This window comes from Pseudochaenichthys georgianus, chromosome 15, assembly GCF_902827115.2.
Source record: "Pseudochaenichthys georgianus chromosome 15, fPseGeo1.2, whole genome shotgun sequence".
Taxonomy (NCBI): domain Eukaryota; kingdom Metazoa; phylum Chordata; class Actinopteri; order Perciformes; family Channichthyidae; genus Pseudochaenichthys; species Pseudochaenichthys georgianus.
In genome coordinates, this window is record NC_047517.1 from 1,335,547 (window position 1) to 1,354,121 (window position 18,575).

An 18,575-nucleotide genomic window follows, 5' to 3' on the forward strand; every position below is an offset into this window, starting at 1 on the left:
TTAATTACTTTACATATTCATTTGTTAATATATACGTGAAAAATGTGTACGTGCTTTGTCTGCATACTTAGAGTAAAATGTGTGGAAATCTCAGTTCATTTTTAGGGCTGTGCGATTATGGCCAAAAGTATGCTGTAAATCTCACGGTAAACAATTGGATCACAACCACATTCGGTGTTATTATGACTGCTCAGCTTTATGCACACATACATTTAGCATGGTTTAAGAAACGGGCTCCGTGTTACAGGACGGGTCGGGGGTTCTGCAGCTCCAAGACAGGGACACACGCTCACCAAGGACGAAAAACTATAGCCGGTCACAGAGATCTGCTATTTTAAAATAAAGTCAATACCATATCGACACTAAATATAGTCTAAATTAACAACGAGAAAAGTTTTTACGTCGGAGGTGGGGTCTCGTTCTTTCCTATGAGAGCTGCTCATTGACGCATGAGGACAAAATGGCGTGATATTTTCTAGAGCAATACGTCACAGATGTCCCCGTCATGCCTGGCTGTCAGAGCAGAAGTACCCGTATGTACGCTCATAGAGCATGAAGCCCCGCCCCTCGGGCTCCCGCTCTCGGCTCACTAGAATGAATGGAGAGAGAAAATCTAGATTCGGCTTTTAGTGCATTTTACAACTTTAAGGAATGATTCTAATAAGGGCTATTAGACCCTCCAGAAAAAGGTGATTCTGCGATCGCAGAATTTACCGCATAATCAGCAAAATGGCGCAGATTTTTTAAAAGGCCGCATATTTATCAAAAGGCTGCATAATCCCCACATTTTTCCACACAAAGTTGAGGGGAAAAAAAGTGAACTCGTCTTGACGTGAAGTGATGGTGATGATGATGACGCAACGTCATCAGCTCGCGCATCACAGAAGGTAAACAACACCGTAGGGTGAACGTGTGGAACTCACACTAGAGAGAAAACACCAAGATGAAAAAATCGAATCCATCTCATTTACCGACGAACATTTCTGCTAAAGACCGGGCAAAGCAGTTCCCCGATGTCTTGCATGAAAGTTGGGGGGAAACTATTCTGCACCCCGTGCAACTGTGTGTTGGAGCATAAGAGAACATCGACGGTGACGACCCACTTTGATTCATTCAAACATTCGAAAATGCTTTCTGCTGCTGCGGACAAGAAAGCCAAACAACTCACGTTCACCGAGGCATCGACCTCCAAAACCCTTTCGAGGGATACAAGAAACGAGGTGAGTAGCCTACAAGATTGAAGCTCATCAGATAACGAACGAGTAAATGAAAACAGAATGAGGCGGAGAAGTGTGTGTGTGTGTGCGTGTGTGTGTGAGAGAGTGTGATTAAAATAGCCCTATTGCTTTTACAATAAATAAACATTGAATGTGTTTAATTGAATAGTAAAGGGGTTTAACGTTAATGGCAGGTTGTGTGTGAGAGAGAATAAATAAGACAGCCCAATATTTAAAAAATTATATTTCGCATATTTCGCAACTTTCCGCATATTTCACAACTATCCGCAATTTCACCGCATAAAATCACATAAAAACCCTGCATGTTTAATCGCATAATCAAGGATTTTAGCCCGCATAATCAAGGATTTTGGCCCGCGTTTTTATGGAGAGTCTAGGCTATGACATACTGGGTAGTTTATTTAGTAATTACCCGCTGATTTACAGACGTCTCTTTCCCCATGTTAGTCAATGGAAAAAACTATTTCTGGGCCGGGTGACGTCACGGACTGATACGGAAATCGTAGTACCGCCGTTTGGACACAACGCATATTTTCCTCAGAGTCCGGCGCACTTCCTGGGGCTTGGATTACATATTATGTCAATGTAAATGTGGATAGACGCAATTCGCTCAGGCGGCGCAAATGACTTGAATGACGCGATTGACGGAATTGAAGGGAGCCACGCTAATCGTGTACGCCAATCAGCCGTGAGATACTTCTGTCTGTATGACGTTGTTGTGGGTGTGGACGGAGCAGCTACAACGTTAGCTTAGCCTGATCGATCCGTTCAGCATTCAGAAAGCACGCATTTTAAAAGTGTTTTTCCTGCCGTCTTGTCTGCACTAATTCATGGTTCTTACAAACCGGTATCAGTATGTTGTTAGTTCGGCATGATATGGAAACGTGTATTACAATTAAATCACTGTAAAATATATTCATTTTGTTGTAGTTGGTATCTACATTGAGATAAGCCACGCCCCCTCGCCAGCGCATCTTGTTTGAAAAACGCAGTAAACACAGCTGACAGCCGCGGTGAAACTGGAGCGATTAGAGCGATGAGAGCAATGCGATTAGAGCAATGCAATTAGAGCGATTAGAGCAATGCGAATATGTGAACGCACAATTAGGGGCCATTCAAATGCCGCAATTTGCCTTTTCTGTTAAAGACTCTGTATTTTGGTATTGGTATTTCCTGGTTACTTTCATTTTGGGTGGCTCCGCGGTAAAAGCCGGAGCGGAGCTTTTAAGATAACGTTTCCTGAAAAAACTGTTAATAGTATACTTGACCTACTGTCAAGTCATGTGACTCTAGTCCACACCTCTGATCAACAGTATAGCTCTATATATTCTTCATATGAATCATTTTTAAATATCACCCTTCTTCACTTGGCAAAAGCATTTGGCACATGCTCACTTTTATTATTTTGCTCATGCTTATAACCAAACAGCCACTACAAAGAATGCTCTGAACAAGTTCCCACAGTCTCCTGTCTGGACCTGTGTCAAAACCAGGCCTTTGAGCTTGTACAGTTCTTGGATGAGGCTGAGATTCACTTGCTTACTTAGTGACCCTGTTCATTTTTGAATAACTCTACATTTCCCCTGCTGATGAACTTGATGCATTGGCGGTAGCAGCTTACAATTCGTGTTTGGCCTAGCTTGAAAGCCATGGACATGATGGCCATGCCGCCAATGAGGAAGAGTGAGGTAAGCATGAAGTATTTAGGGTGCTTAGGTATAATATCGCCAAAACCAATAGTAGTGAGTGTGATGAAGCAGAAGTAGTAGGGATCAAAGCCCTTCATCTCTGCTTCCCACAAGGGCAGAATCAAACCACCTAAGCAAATGTAGGCAAACACGATGAAAAGAATCAGGACAAAGGGTACATCCAGCTTTTCCATTCCATTCCCCAACCCTGTAAAGTCCCATATGGCATATCCTCTGGGTGGGGGGGGCAGCCGGTCTAGCTCTGGGCAGGAGAGGGTTCGGAGCAGTGGGCCCTTTCTTAGTAATTTCTCCCTAGCGAGAATTTTCTCAAAGATCTCTTTGTTGTTTTCTAGGTGTATGGACTTGTGCCGTACGTCCGCCTGGCTGTGCAGCACCTGGCGAATGTCAAGGGGTTCACGGACAACAATGTCCTGGCTAAAAAAAAAAGTACCTTCCTCCAGGGCCAGGTTGCTTGAGACCTCTTCTCTCTTTTTCCGAGCCTTCCAAGGTGACCATGAGTGGGAGCGGAGGATTTTGAAGAGGGCGTGAATGCGCACATAGGCTCTGGACATCAGAATGGCGAGGAAGTCGCCCACATCAAGGGTGACCAGAAGCATGAGGGGAACGCCCACCATGGCATACAGCACACACACAACTTTACCTATCAAGGTGACTGGATAGATCTCCCCATACCCTGCAACAACAATGGACAAATGGACAGTTAGGAGTTGTGAAACAGGGAAACATTACTTCTTACCACAGCTATAACATTATGGATTCAGATTAATGGACTTAATGGACTTAATGGAATGGAAAAACAATTGCTTTAAAGGTCACCTATTGTGCAAAATCCACTTTTTCATGTATTTTATACATAAACATGTGTCCCCTCTGTGTAAAGAGATTCTGAAAGTTTCAGGACAAATTATTTGCTCACTTTTTGTCCTGATCTATTTCTATAAAAACTTGTCTGAAAATGAGCTGATCAGATTTTGGCCACTTTATGATGTCATAACGATTTTTTGGCTTGTGTATCCATTAGCCAATCACCAACCAAGGTAACCCCCCCCATCTTATCACCTTCAGTGTTTCTGCCAACGGAGCCCCGCGCCCCCCCTGATATTCAAATTGTTTTAATTTTTTTTAATTTTCTTATTATATATACCGTATAGCACCAAATTGCAACTGAAGTAATCTATCTATGGTCACTTTTCACATTGAACATGTGCTCTTTTATTAAATAAACTTTCATTTTAAGTTGTGAGTTAAGAAACACTGATGCATTAATCAATTAAATTACATTGCATTTAGCTGACGCTTTTATCCAAAGCGACTTACAATAAGTGCATTCGACCAATAACAATAATCAACAGCTTCTCTCTCTGCTCCAGAGGATTAAAAAAAAATATATATATATATATATATATATAATATATAAATCAGCATGTTTCCGGACACAACCACAATAAGGGGCAGACTTTGGAATTTAAAATATCAAAAGGACATAATGTTACTGCACCCTGTGTCATTTTGCTATCTCAGATTACTGTTGCATATTATTTTCTTGTGCTCAAACTGAAAAAAAACATGAATAAATAATAATACTAAAAATAAAACCTTTAACGATACAGTAAATGCAGTGGGGAAATAAGTACTCAGATCTTTATTTAAAGTGGACCTATCATGCTATATTTGAAACATATATTGTCGGGCCATTTTATTTCAAAATACCAAACAGATCCTGCATTTTAGCCATGCCTCATTTCGCTCTATTTGCTCTTTCCAGCCCTGTTTTTGCAGGGAGCTGATTCTGTGAGCTGCAGCGGACCACGCCCCCCTGCAGGAGAGGGGAGTTGCCAGTTACTTTGGCATTAGGGCAGGGATATCTAGATACTTTCCAAGGTTTGACATAATGAATTGTGCTACTTTTAAAGCAAGCAACGATGTTTTCAAATCTGTAATCAAAAAGCTCCTCAAAAACACTATCGAAGCAGTTCCTGCCGTTTCTACGTTAGTTCAAACAGTAACAACGGACTATTTTTCTTAGCGGATGCATGTCAATTTAAATCAATACATGCAACTATTTTTTAAATCAATAAAATCATTTTCTAAATCCATAAAAGCATCTCAATTAATATTGGGAGTCATGTCGTTACTTTGTCGAGAATGTGGCCATGTAATAAGCGGGATAATGTGCACATTGCATAATTTGCCTTCATGCTGATCTAGATCCCGTCCGCTTCGCGTCGGGCTCCTGATCGGCCTGTCGGTGTTCTTTTCCCATAATGACTGCGTCGCTGCACATCATCCCTTACATATGATTATATAGAGTAATTATTCATTTGTTTTAAAGCAGGAGGCGCAAATGCTTGCCTCGGGGGGGGAGAAAAAGAGCCACAGCGGAGAATAAACAGAAGGGCAACCATGGCAACCATGCAAGGGAAGTCTTCTTCGCTGCTTTTGTGGCAGAATATAGCGCCACTTACAGGCCTGGCATATGTACTACAGCGTCTCCAGCGCTTTCGAGCAGCAATGGCCGGCCGTGGCCCAACCTCTCATTCTCCTGATAGGTGGAGAATTGACCAATAGCCGTAGCGCCACTTTACTGACGTCAGTAAAGTATTCAAATCTGGATCAGTCTGTATCAGATCCGTTGCAGTCCCGTTTTTAGAGATTTGGGTATGGAGGAAAAGAGAGAGGGTTGTGCTTTCTGACACTTGGTGAGTTCCCTGACACACCGGGGACACATATTCATGTATAAAAGACGTATAAAAGTGCATTTTGCATGATAGGTCCCCTTTAAGTGAACATAATAATACCACAGTGTTGACTCTGTGTCAAGTAAAAGTCTGGCATTCAAAATGTTATTTGAGTAAAAGTGGAAATACTCAAGTAAAGTACAAGTACCTCAAAAATGTACTTAGGTACAATACTTGAGTAAGTGTACTTGGTTACTCTTCGACAGTGAGTAACTGTATTATCCTTTATACAAACAAGCAAATGGCATGCATGCCATGTGTCATAAAATACATGCCTTCCAATCAATCAACAAATGCTACTTTTTCAAACAATGGACATTCATGCAATAATACAATGGCAGATACAAATGGATCTATATGCCTGGAAGCATTGCCTTAAACCCTCATACTCGTGGTGAAAAGATGAAGGAAGTTCCCAACTAAAAGGGCAACACAGAAGACAATGTGCCTCTAACATCTAACATCCTTTAATAAGCTTTTTGTGGTGTAGAAAAGCATTCTCTTCTGAGAGTGCCCTCTCTTCAGTGAGTTGTGGGCTTCCTGTTGCTGCGAAGCCATTAGCCATTAGCTGGTGCTCCTTAACCACTTATAATGTATCTGAAAGTAACAGACATAGGCTACTTATGTATCTTCACATAGTTTTACGCATCAAATAATGTCAAGAAAAAGAGCAAGCTCGAGATAAATACAAGATGGAATAAGGAATAATATTAAATAACATAACAATAGTATAAAAAGTAAAACATTAACAAAGAACATGTTCTGAAATAATTGACTTTATAATTGAGGTTTGAAGCTAAGACAGAGTCAACAGTTTGCCTGTGGGGGTCTGTCAGCCTGCACTTAGTGTTACTTACAGTAGAACTAAATGCAATCATGCTGATGTTAGCATTATAATTCATCTCGAGGGGGAACATACATTTATCTACATAATCACAATGCATGCAATTGATAACAATACCTTATTTCAGTCTTAAATAAAGGGGTTGACCAACTGACCAAACAACCTGCAATCCCAAGAGCTAGCTGCTAGCCTGACTATCTGAATATCTTTTAATGCAAATGAATATGCAAATGTTAAAGTGACAAAATTAGTATTTGCTAAGATATTGGTTCACTAATTGAAAAAAATAAATGTGTTTGGATTCAATCCAATGTAGAAAACAACTGCAAGAGGCTGGAAGATGGACTATGCTTCAGCTAGCATTTAGCTAACATTTTACCAGTGCTACCCCAGCTGTGTGGCTTTGGTCCTGGGGGACTTTCTGTTGCTGACGTTATACAGGTTGGACCATTCGCTTTATGACCACCACTTATCTCTGCCATGCTGGACCAAAGCATGCCCACAGACTGTAATCTCACAGGAAACACATATGGCTATGTATGTATACTGCATGGCAAAGGAGTGATATCAATGAAACTAGAGGAGAGAGCTTGAATGTACCAGTACCTCAGTCTGTCTATAAATGTTGGAAGATTAAAAGGTTAACGCAAACTAATTTATACATTGGAATCCTAGGGGGAAATACATGACATCATTGTGGCACATGACACAAGCATAAACAAATATATATCTAAAGGAAGCATTTTAAATCAATAAATGTTTATATTGTTCATCACTTGCAGTAGTGATGCCATACAATGATTTAAGCCTTATTCAAATATCAGATTACATATAATGTAGTCTTTTTCATCTCACACGGATTATGAGGACAATGGCCGACATAGATTTATATCCCCCCACTGCCACACTAAACACTCCCTGTTTAGAGAACCCACACCGTTATTGTGAGTAATACAGCAGGATTTTTGGCATGGATTATTGTTTGGAATGTCAGTTGATATCTTGTTAAAATCCCAAAACACAATCTCTGCCTGAATAAATAATAATACATAACTAGAAATGTGTCATTTAAATTCAAACATAATGACATAAATGGGCCACTGTCTCATCACATTAATGAATCAATTAAAGGTGGGGTAGGTAAGTTTCAGAAACCGGCTCGAGATACACTTTTTGTTATATTCCATGGAATGCTCTTAACATCCCGATAGCAATGAATATCTGAAGTGCTTTGACAAAAAATCCATACAAAAATGTCATCTGTGGAAGCCGTAATACTGTAGAAAGTACAACTTGGATTGGATTGCCACCCTGTCTGTCAGCCTTCCATCTCGTGCACGCACAAATGTATCTCGTGCCCTCATTGGGCGTGCATTGCAGCAGTACTTCAATGACTCGCCAGCAACAGGCGGCCACTTTCACCAGTCTGCTGACGTCATGTGCGTTCATGTGTGTTGGAGGAGGTGCTCTGTAAGGAAGTCTGAAGGAAGGGGCGGATTCTTTTCGGCTGCGTACTTTCAAATTCTAGTGCACTCGAGCCGGTTTCTGAAACGTACCTACCCCACCTTTAATACTATATTTAAAAAATAAAATAAAACAGAATGTCGTTAAATTAACAGCTTCTCTGAATAATAAACAACTTTCTAAAATGTTCCAGGGGAGGGTGGGGGGGCAGTGACCTCTAAGGATACGAATGGCCAGCTCAACTATTAATAACATGTATTTTTGACAATTGTTGCCATGTTTTATCAGAGCTATCCCACTAAAAACAGGATCTACTGGAAACAAGGTGGACCAAAACAGTGAAGCTGAAAACATTATTTTCATTAACATTGGGTGTTCCAAATCAACAACTATCAAGGCCAAGGTGAAAACAGCGTAGAATGTGGTAATGACAGCTCAGCAAGAGAAAGCTCTGACGTCGTGAACGACAGAAACACCTCTCCACAAAGAGAGAAGGAGGGTGATTGTGCATCAGGTAGCTACTATAATAATGATTTCAATAAGTACAAAATACCTTTATTTGATTTCCATAATTGTAGCAGAACGCTTTGATGCCCCGTTTACATGGATACGGTTCGGGTTGTATCAGCTACTTTTCTCTTACGTATAGCCCGTTCGTTCACACAAGGCCGTAACGGAACCGCAGAAAAGGACTCCTCAAACGATAACGGGTCCCAAAGTGGGTAGATCTGCGGACGGAACGCTCTGGTTGGCCAAACGGCTCCGTGTGTACGTCCATATGATAATTTTCCTGATAACGATGAAGCCATAGTGGCGAGCCCCAGCTGTTGGCTATTTTTGGGAATAAAACTTGCATTTCTTTTTGGTCAATAGGTTTATAAATGGAGATAAGCCCCTCCGAAACTTCTTGTTTTAGTGACGCGGCTAAACACAAGCAATGCAGCGGTTAAACTCGAGTGGGAAATGCAAGAGGAATCTTCGCCTCGCGTCTGATGCGAATGCACCATCAGAGTATTAAAGTATTGAGAATATTGAAAGAAGTCTTAAGAATATTTGTATGGGGAATGCACCAATATGTATTTACATATATGAGCCATCAACTTGCAGAGACTATGACTGATGTAATTGTGTTGACTTACCAACTGTAGTGAATACAGTGCAGCAGAAGAACAAGGAGCCATAAAAATCCCATTTCTTTGGAGACTGGAGCCATGTGGCCTTCAACCCACCCATCTGTTCCTCCAGCACTGAAGAGACGTTATCTGAATCTGTAGAGAAAATAAGTAGATTTGGTGTAGAACAAATCATTCATTAAATAAAGTTAGTTGTTAAATGCTGTTTAATAAAGATACGCATGACTAGGTCCCAATTCATAATTTTGTTTTAAATATATATACACAATTGAAAAGTTTGGTTGCACTGAAAAAACTGAAATGTTGACTTCAACTAAATGTATTATGTCAACAAATTTCACACTACAATATTAAGTTTAAACGATTCAAGGTTAGTAGGTTCAACTTAATATTTTTAGTGTGAACAGTGAAATTGGATGCTCACAGAACAGAAACTTACTGCTGAGGTTCTGGACAGTGGTGACGATCTGCTGCAGAAACTGCTGGTACTCCTGGTTGGGAGGGTCCGGGTCCCCTCCTTCGATGTGCTCGAACAGGAGCGCCCCCAGAGCAGCGTAGGCCACCAGAGACAGGCACAACAGGAGGTGAGGGAACATCTTCCAGAACCGAGCCGCGCATTTTCTGCTCTCGGCCTTAGCACTTAATCCTTTCTTTATTGCCACAGACATCTTCTTGTTCTTCTTGTTCTTCTTCGTCCTCCTTCTCTGCCTCTCCCACCTCCTCTGCCTCGCCCACCTCCTCTGCCTCTCCCACCGCAGGCTCAGCCACGTGGAGAGCAGCTTTGTGCCGTCTGTTGGCTGCCACTCAGTAAACACACACTATCATCCTTACACACATTACACAGGCCTCCTGGGAGTGTGTTACTGACGCCCTCATCTATTACTCCCATCTCTGACTGCCCAACCAGTCAATTACGCCATCATCATTGATTATTGATTATTATTATGTAGACAAGCTTCAGCCAGAATAATCAACTAGTGACATGGAGCCAAAATGCGTATTTGGCCCAATTATAATCAATATTGGGTTAGACTACACACGTTGTAATCTACATGTTTATATTGTCGATAAAAAAAATAATGATCTGTGATTACTCACCATTACTGACAAGTTTAAAAAAGTTTTCTCTTGTATTTTGGGGAGAGAAAAAACGTTCAGTGATGTAATAAAGAAGGAGCGGGACAAACTGGTCAGAGAATTCAGTTTTTTTTCCAGATGAATTGCAAGAATTAAGGTTTAACCTTAAAACCCTTATTTTGTTATCATCAATTGCAAGTAGGAGTGGTTTCATGGTATGTATTCCACCTGCTCAGAAGTATACCGGGCTAGCTATGCCATGATGTGTTCAGGTCCTGCTTTGGTGATTGCTCATTGAATTGTCTATATTAAGCATCATATCTTTCAACCTGCCACACTAACGAGCCTAATATAGCCTCTTAGATAATTGTACAGGAAGTTCAGTTGTTTAAGACATCATAAGAGATCAGCTTTAGCACAGAATTCTTAATTTTTTACTTTATTATAAAAAATATTTGTAATAAGACATTGCTTAGACAACATAACAGTTAGTTATCAGATAATATCAGAGAATAAAAGCAATAGCAAAACAGTTTAATATGCATATTTTCTATAAATAGCATCTTCCATTGCAATGTTTGTAACTAAACCACAGGGGTGGCCAAGTCTGTCGGGCTCCAGCAGAACATTAACTGAACTCCGATCCAATGTTCCTATGGAGGTCTCACGGCAACTGCAATTATTCCTCCTTAATCTCTAGAAGCACATGGTCTTGCCCCCTGTCGTGCCCCCAGGGAAAACAGGTGCAGTATGATTGCTACATTTAGTAAACCATGTGAGAGCCAATTGTGAGTCAGAGAACTGGGACCCCACTCTGTGGATACTTTGAGATGGTTCAGTAAATAGGCCGAAGGATTCTTTTTGAGATGCTACTTTTAACTTGTAAATGATTAAAGGTAAAGTTACCCCTTTAAAAGTGCACTGAGCGGCCAGGGAAATACTGAACCACAGACAATCTATCCTTGTGCTTCATTTTGTGGTCGGAAATGAGTGTCATGATGTGATATTTATTTTTAGAAATGGCCCAAAGTGTGATCAAACACCAGCCATAATAACACCTGGTTACATTACATGAAAGTCTCTCTAATGTATAGAGGTTGTGATGTGCTGGATCATGTCATATTTACTTTTGATCAGCAAAGATGAACTCCCTCTGGAGGGAACACAGGGATTTTAGCCTTTGCAGACTATGTACATGCACAAGAACCTATAGAACACACCACAGGAGAGGAAAAACCCCAACAAGCATAATGAGGCCCCTTTATAAAGTAGCAGCATTATGACGTGAAAATACAAAGTGACGGAAGTAGCTTCTAGTAATAACACTACTAAACTAAGCATATGTGTACATTTCAATAAGCAGTAGTCCAGGGAATGTTGGCTTCTCACTGGAACAGTGTTTATGCTCAGCATTACTGGAATAAACATTGTTGCTGCGATGTGGTTAAAATAAACAGCCGAGTCACGGTGCTCTGGGCCCCGTCCATCACTAACAGCAGCTCTTCAGAGGCCTGTATACAGAACATGTGCTCCACAAAGCTTTTAAAGACTCAGTCAGCTGTGTTTGTGTTACTGTGACTTATTCTGAGATACAAGGTCTGCTAAATCACTGATGACTCTGTTTATGTGAGGCCCATTTTTCAAGACCACCCTCGCTAAGGGGAGCATCCCACCACTTCGGCAAACGTTACATACAAGCAGAGGTGTAAAGTAACTAAGTACATTTACTCAAATACTCTACTTAAGTACAATTCTAAGCTACTTGTACTTTACTTGTGTATTTCAAATTTCTGCTACTTTGTGCTTCTACTCCACTACAATTCAGAGGTAAATGGTGTACTTTTACTCCACTACATGTATTTAATTCCTTTAGTTACTTCACAGATCTGGATGAAGGATGTGAAATATAACCAAGTGTTAAATCAGGCTTTAGTTCCACCTGGAGTAAATTCACCAGCTACCCTGCAGTCTACAAAGTACTTCAGACTAGCTGCTCCTTCACCAGCTTTGAGAACACTTTCATGATCAATCATTATAAAACATATCATAGATATTATTCTGAGATGGACCAATCTGCATTTTTACTTTTGGTACTTATACTGATGATAATACTTTTCTACTTGTACATAACACTTTGAATGCAGGACTTTTACTTGTAAAAGAGTATTCCTACACTCTGGTACTTCTATTTTTAGTGGACCTATCATGCTATATTTGAATAATATAGTGTAGGACCATACCTATATAAGGTATATTTATACTTTTTATTTTTCAAAATACCAAACAGATCATGCATTTTAGCCATTCCTCATTTAGCTCAATTTAACACTGTCTTTGCATGGGCTGATTCTGTGAGAACAGCACCATCTACAGGCCTGGCATATGTACTACAACGTCTCCAGTGCTTTGGAAAGGCAATGTCCGTGGCTGTCTCCTCCTGATTGGTGGAGTTGGCCCAACAGCCGTAGCGCTACTTCTGTGACGTCAGAGAAGTGTTCAAATCTGGATCAGTCTGTTGCAGCCACTTTTTAAGAGATTTGGGTATGGAGGAAAATAGAGAGGGTTGTGTTTTCTGACACTTGGTGAGTTACCTGGAACACCGGGGTTCCGGGGTTGTATAAAAGACGTACAAAAGTGCATTTTGCATGATAGGTCACCTTTAACTATAACAGTTGAGTACTTCTTCCTCCTCTGCATACAAGTTCTCTAAATGTTTAAAAGAAAACGTTTTAATATTCAAAGAGTGTTTTAAGGATGTTCATTATTCAAAATAATGTTGATGTTAACGTTTTAGATGCAACATTCAGAGGATGTTTTGGAGGATGCTGTTAATGGATGCTGTTTTTCTTGCTGTGAATCCATGCAGGCAGGGGCGGGACTTTATTTTGCTGAGCCACCATGCGGCCAATCATATGCGAGGACACACTAGGATCATACCATTATGTGAAAGAAGGGTGGGTATGGGCATAGATCCATCCATCCATCCATCTTCTCCCGCTTATCCGTGGTCGGGTCGCGGGGGTAGCAGTTCCAGCAGAGAGCCCCAAACTTTCTTTTCCCTGGCGACATCAACCAGCTCTGACTGGGGGATCCCAAGGCGCTCCCAGGCCAGCGAAGAGATATAATCCCTCCACCTGGTCCTAGGTCTACCCCTTGGTCTCTTCCCAGCTGGACGTGCCTGGAACACCTCCCTAGGGAGGCGCCCAGGTGGCATCCTAACTAGGTGCCCGAACCACCTCAACTGGCTTCTTTCGACGCGAAGGAGGAGCGGCTCAACTCCGAGTCCCTCCCTGATGACCGAACTTCTCACCTTATCTCTAAGGGAGACACCAGCCACCCGGCGGAGGAAACCCATCTCGGCCGCTTGTATCCGCGATCTCGTTCTTTCGGTCATGACCCATCCTTCATGACCATAGGTGAGGGTAGGAACGAAAATGGCCCGGTAGACAGAGAGCTTTGCCTTCCGGCTCAGCTCCCTTTTCGTCACAACGGTGCGGTAAAGCGACTGCAATACCGCTCCCGCTGCTCCGATTCTCCGGCCCATCTCACGCTCCATTGATCCCTCACTCGAGAACAAGACCCCGAGATACTTGAACTCCTTCACTTGGGGTAAGGACTCATTCCCTACTTGGAGTGGACAGTCCATCGGTTTCCTGCTGAGAACCATGGCCTCAGATTTGGAGGTGCTGATCCTCATCCCAGCCGCTTCACACTCGGTTGCGAACCGATCCAGTGAGTGCTGAAGGTCGCAGACCGATGAAGCCATCAGAACCACATCATCTGCAAAAAGCAGTGGTGCAATCCTTAGTCCACCGAACTGCAGACCCCCCCCCCCACGACTACGCCTCGAAATCCGATCCATGTATATTACAAACAGGATTGGTAACAAAGCGCAGCCCTGGCGGAGGCCAACCCTCACCGGAAATGGGTCCGACTTACTGCCGAGGACCCGGACACAGCTCTCGCTTTGGGAGTACAGAGATTGGATGGCCCTGAGTAGAGACCCCCTCACCCCATACTCCCGCAGCACCTCCCACAGTAACTCCCTGGGAATCCGGTCATACGCCTTCTCCAAGTCTACAAAACACATGTAGACCGGATAAGCGTACTCCCAGGCCCCCTCCAGGATCCTTGCGAGAGTAAAAAGCTGATCCGTCGTTCCACGACCAGGACGGAATCCGCATTGTTCCTCCTCAATCTGAGGTTCGACAATCGGCCTGACCCTCCTTTCGAGTACCTTGGAGTAAACTTTCCCGGGGAGGCTGAGTAGTGTGATGCCTCTGTAATTGGCACACACCCTCTGATCCCCCTTTTTGAAAAGGGGGACCACCACCCCGGTCTGCCACTCCTTCGGTACCGTTTCCGACTTCCACGCAACGTTGATGAGACGTGTCAACCATGACAGTCCCTCAACACCCAGAGCCTTCAGCATTTCCGGGCGGATCTCATCCACCCCCGGGGCTTTGCCACTGTGGAGTTGTTTGACGACCTCAGTGACCTCCCCCCGGGAGATTGGCGTTGATCCCCCGTCATACTCCAGCTCTGCCTCTAACATAGAGGGCGGAGTTGTCGGGTTCAGGAGTTCCTCAAAGTGTTCCTTCCAACGTCCCAACACTCCATCAGTTGAGGTCAACAACGTCCCATCCTTACTGTACACAGCTTGGATGGTCCCCTGCTTCCCCCTCCTGAGGTGTCGGACAGTTTTCCAGAACAACTTTGGTGCCGCCCGAAAGTCCTTCTCCATGTCTTCTCCGAACTTCTCCCACACCCGCTGCTTTGCCTCGGCCACGGATGAGGCTGCTGCCCTTCGGGCCTGTCGGTACCTTGCAACTGCTTCGGGAGTCCCCCGGGATAACAAATCCCTGAAGGCCTCCTTCTTCAGTCGGACGGCTTCCCTGACCACCGGTGTCCACCAGGAGGTTCGAGGGTTACCGCCCCTTGAGGCACCTAAGACCTTGAGACCACAGCTCCCCACCGCGGCTTCGGCAATAGAGGCTTTGAACACCGACCACTCTGGTTCAATGTCCCCAACCTCCACAGGAATGCCCGAAAAGCTCCGCCGGAGGTGTGAGTTGAAGGCCTCCTGAACTTGGGCCTCCTCCAGACGTTCCCAGTTCACCCGAACTACACGTTTGGGCTTACCAGGTCTATCCAGAGGCTTCCCCCGCCACTCGACCAAACTCACCACCAGATGGTGATCAGTTGACAACTCCGCCCCTCTCTTTACCCGAGTGTCCAAAACATACGGCCTCAGGTCCGATGATACGATAACGAAATCGATCATGGACCTTCTGCCTAGGGTGCTCTGGTACCACGTACACTTATGAGCATCCTTATGTTCGAACATGGTGTTTGTTATGGCCAATCCATGACTAGCACAGAAGTCCAGTAACAAACCACCACTCCGGTTCAGATCAGGGGGGCCGTTCCTCCCAATCACGCCCCTCCAAGTGTCTCCATCATTGCCCACATGTGCGTTGAAGTCTCCCAGCAAGACTAAGGAGTCCCCTTCAGGAGCCCCATACAGGACTCTTTCCAGGGTCTCCAAGAAGGCCGAATACTCTGAACTGCTGTTGGGTGCATAAGCACACACAACAGTCAGAGTTTCCCCCCCCATAACCCGCAGGCGTAGGGAGGCGACCCTCTCGTCCACTGGGGTAAACTCCAACAACGAAGCACCTAACCGGGGACTTGTGAGTATCCCCACACCCGCCCGGCGCCTCACACCTTGAGCAACTCCGGAGAAGAATAGAGTCCAACCCCTATCCAGAAGTAAGGTTCCAGAGCCGACGCTGTGCGTAGAGGTGAGCCCAACCAGATCCAACTGGTACCGCTCCACCTCCCGCACAAGCTCCGGCTCCTTCCCCCCCAGAGAGGTGACGTTCCACGTCCCCAAAGCCAGCTTCTGCCGCCCGGGTCTGGTCCGTCGAGACCCTCCGCTTTCACTGCCACCCGTCTGGCAGCGCACCCGACCCCATCGATGTTTCCCGTAGGTGGTGGGCCCGCGGGACAGAGAAGCGGAGGTGTTGCCCACGTTGCCTTTTCGGGCTGGGCCCGGCCGGGCTCCGTGGCAAGCCCGGCCACCAGACGCTCGCCGACGAGTCCTCCTTCTGGGCCTGGCTCCAGAAGGGGACCCCGGGCTTCCTCCGGGCCGGGTATCCTCACTTCTTGTTTTTCCTTTCATGAGGTCTTTTGAACCAATCTTAGTCTGGCCCCTTGCCTGAGACCAATTTGCCATGGGAGACCCTACCAGGAACACAAGGTTCCAGACAACACAGCCCCCAGGTTCATCAGGGCACACAAACCTCTCTACCACGGTAAGGTGCTGGTTCTTCAGAGAGGCATAGATATGGGCATAGATATGTCTCATAATTATTTGTGTGAATATAACAATAATTTGTGTGTAAATATGTGATTTGTAAATGTAAAACAACATCCACAAATGCATTTAAAAGATTTGCAAACTCACAAATACATTTGCAAGTGTAAAACGGATCTCCAAATACGCTAAATATGTTCACAAATAAAAAAAGATCTGTGAATATCTCTTTAACATTTACAACTTTCGATCAGGCATTTCTGAATCCATTTTGTATTTGTGGACCAAAAATGCACTTGCGGATCTCAAATCTCTGTTCACGGATCGTCTTTTTACACACACGGAATTTTGAGACATATTTTCCGCCGGTCTCGGCTAAAATCTACTCGTGTCACTCGGTTATTTTCAGAAACCACGTGATGGCCCGCTGATGACTACATTTCCGCATGATTTCAAAGTAAGAGCATGATGGTTTGTTTAATGCTCTGTTTTTGTATTATAATGAACAGCGGAACGTTAGATGCATTCTTCATCACCATCACCCTCATCATCATGTTATAGTGATACAGTTAGTTTTTGTTATTGGTTCAATATAGCATATATCGAGCACTTGCGTTGATGTTGAAGTGCAGGCTATACGCCACTTCCGGGTCCCGGGGAGCAGCTGGCAGCGAAGCAGCCCAGATAAAACTCTTTCTTCATTGTTTGTTGTGTATTCAGTCAAGCGGGTCAAAGTTACAAAGCACTTCACATCTTATTAATCGGCCTAATTTTACTTTACCAGTGCAGTAATAAAGTAATCTGTAGAAAAGCACCGTATTTAGGTCAGCCTTCATAGTAAGGCTACATTACATGTTATAATATTCATCGTGTCCTTTCTACTGATATATTCCTGTCTATTGCTTTCATTTGTATTTAATGTTATTGTGTTTATACTTGTTTCCACACATTTCACAATTTGGGATGAATGAAGTATCTATATAACCCCTTGCCCTTATTCCTCCGAGCTTAGCACTTTCTACTTTTGTTGTTATTTTGTTTTACTTGCTCGTAAGCGCTTTGAGCACCAGGAAAAGCGCTTTATAAATGTAATGTATTATTATTATTATTATTATTATTATTATTATTATTATTATATATGATATCTATCTATCTATATATCCATCTATCTATCTATCTATCTATCTATCTATCTATCTATCTATCTATCTATCTATCTATCTATCTATCTATCTATCTATCTATCTATCTATCTATCCATCCATCCATCCATCCATCCATCCATCCATCCATCCATCCATCCATCCATCCATCCATCCATCCATCCATCCATCCATCCATCCATCCATCCATCCATCCATCCATCCATCCATCCATCCATCCATCCATCCATCCATCCATCTATCTATCTATCTATCTATCTATCTATCTATCTATCTATCTATCTATCTATCTATCTATCTATCTATCTATCTATACCTGCAGAGTACAGGACTTAAATATTGTACATATTATATCAATCCTATAATATTTGTTTCTAACATTTAAAGTGCTTAAAACAAATGTGGGATATTCATTTGATAAAAGTAATTGACAAAGACATTAACGATTGTCATATTTTATTATGTAGGATACAGAACTGGACTGTAGTCAAGTAAACTTACTTAATAACACATTCCACATACTTGTTCTTTGCGTCAGTGTTTCAATGTTATATTTTATAACCATATACATTATTAAAACAATTAAAATACATGCCCTACAGAAGAAGTCATTCGTTCTAGTGATGGGAATTCCGGCTCTTCTTGGTGAGCCGGATCATTTGGCTCACCAAGAAGAGCCGGCTCTTTCAGCTCCCAAAGGGCTCTTCAGTTTACCATATATTATACCTTTTAATTAAATCAAATGTAGCCCTGTTTTGACTAATGATTTATATGTGTACACATATATCACTTAAATTATTCAAGACATCCTTTGTACTAAAGTATTCAAAAGTAAAAATTACATGTTTAATATAAATTATTTGCTGTGGCCAATTGTTTTCATTGCATTT

General features: G+C 42.9%; 1 protein-coding gene across 1 annotated transcript; it reads right to left on the reverse strand.

The window, feature by feature from the left end:
- Nucleotides 1-2,781: 2,781 nt before the first annotated feature.
- kcnk18 (potassium channel, subfamily K, member 18) lies at nt 2,782-9,794 on the reverse strand. Its single transcript, XM_034101118.1, has 3 exons — nt 9,551-9,794; nt 9,133-9,261; nt 2,782-3,620 (listed from the first exon to the last, which is right to left on the reverse strand). Exons 1-3 carry the CDS (start codon nt 9,792-9,794, stop codon nt 2,782-2,784), a joined length of 1,212 nt encoding a protein of 403 aa, XP_033957009.1.
- Nucleotides 9,795-18,575: the final 8,781 nt, after the last annotated feature.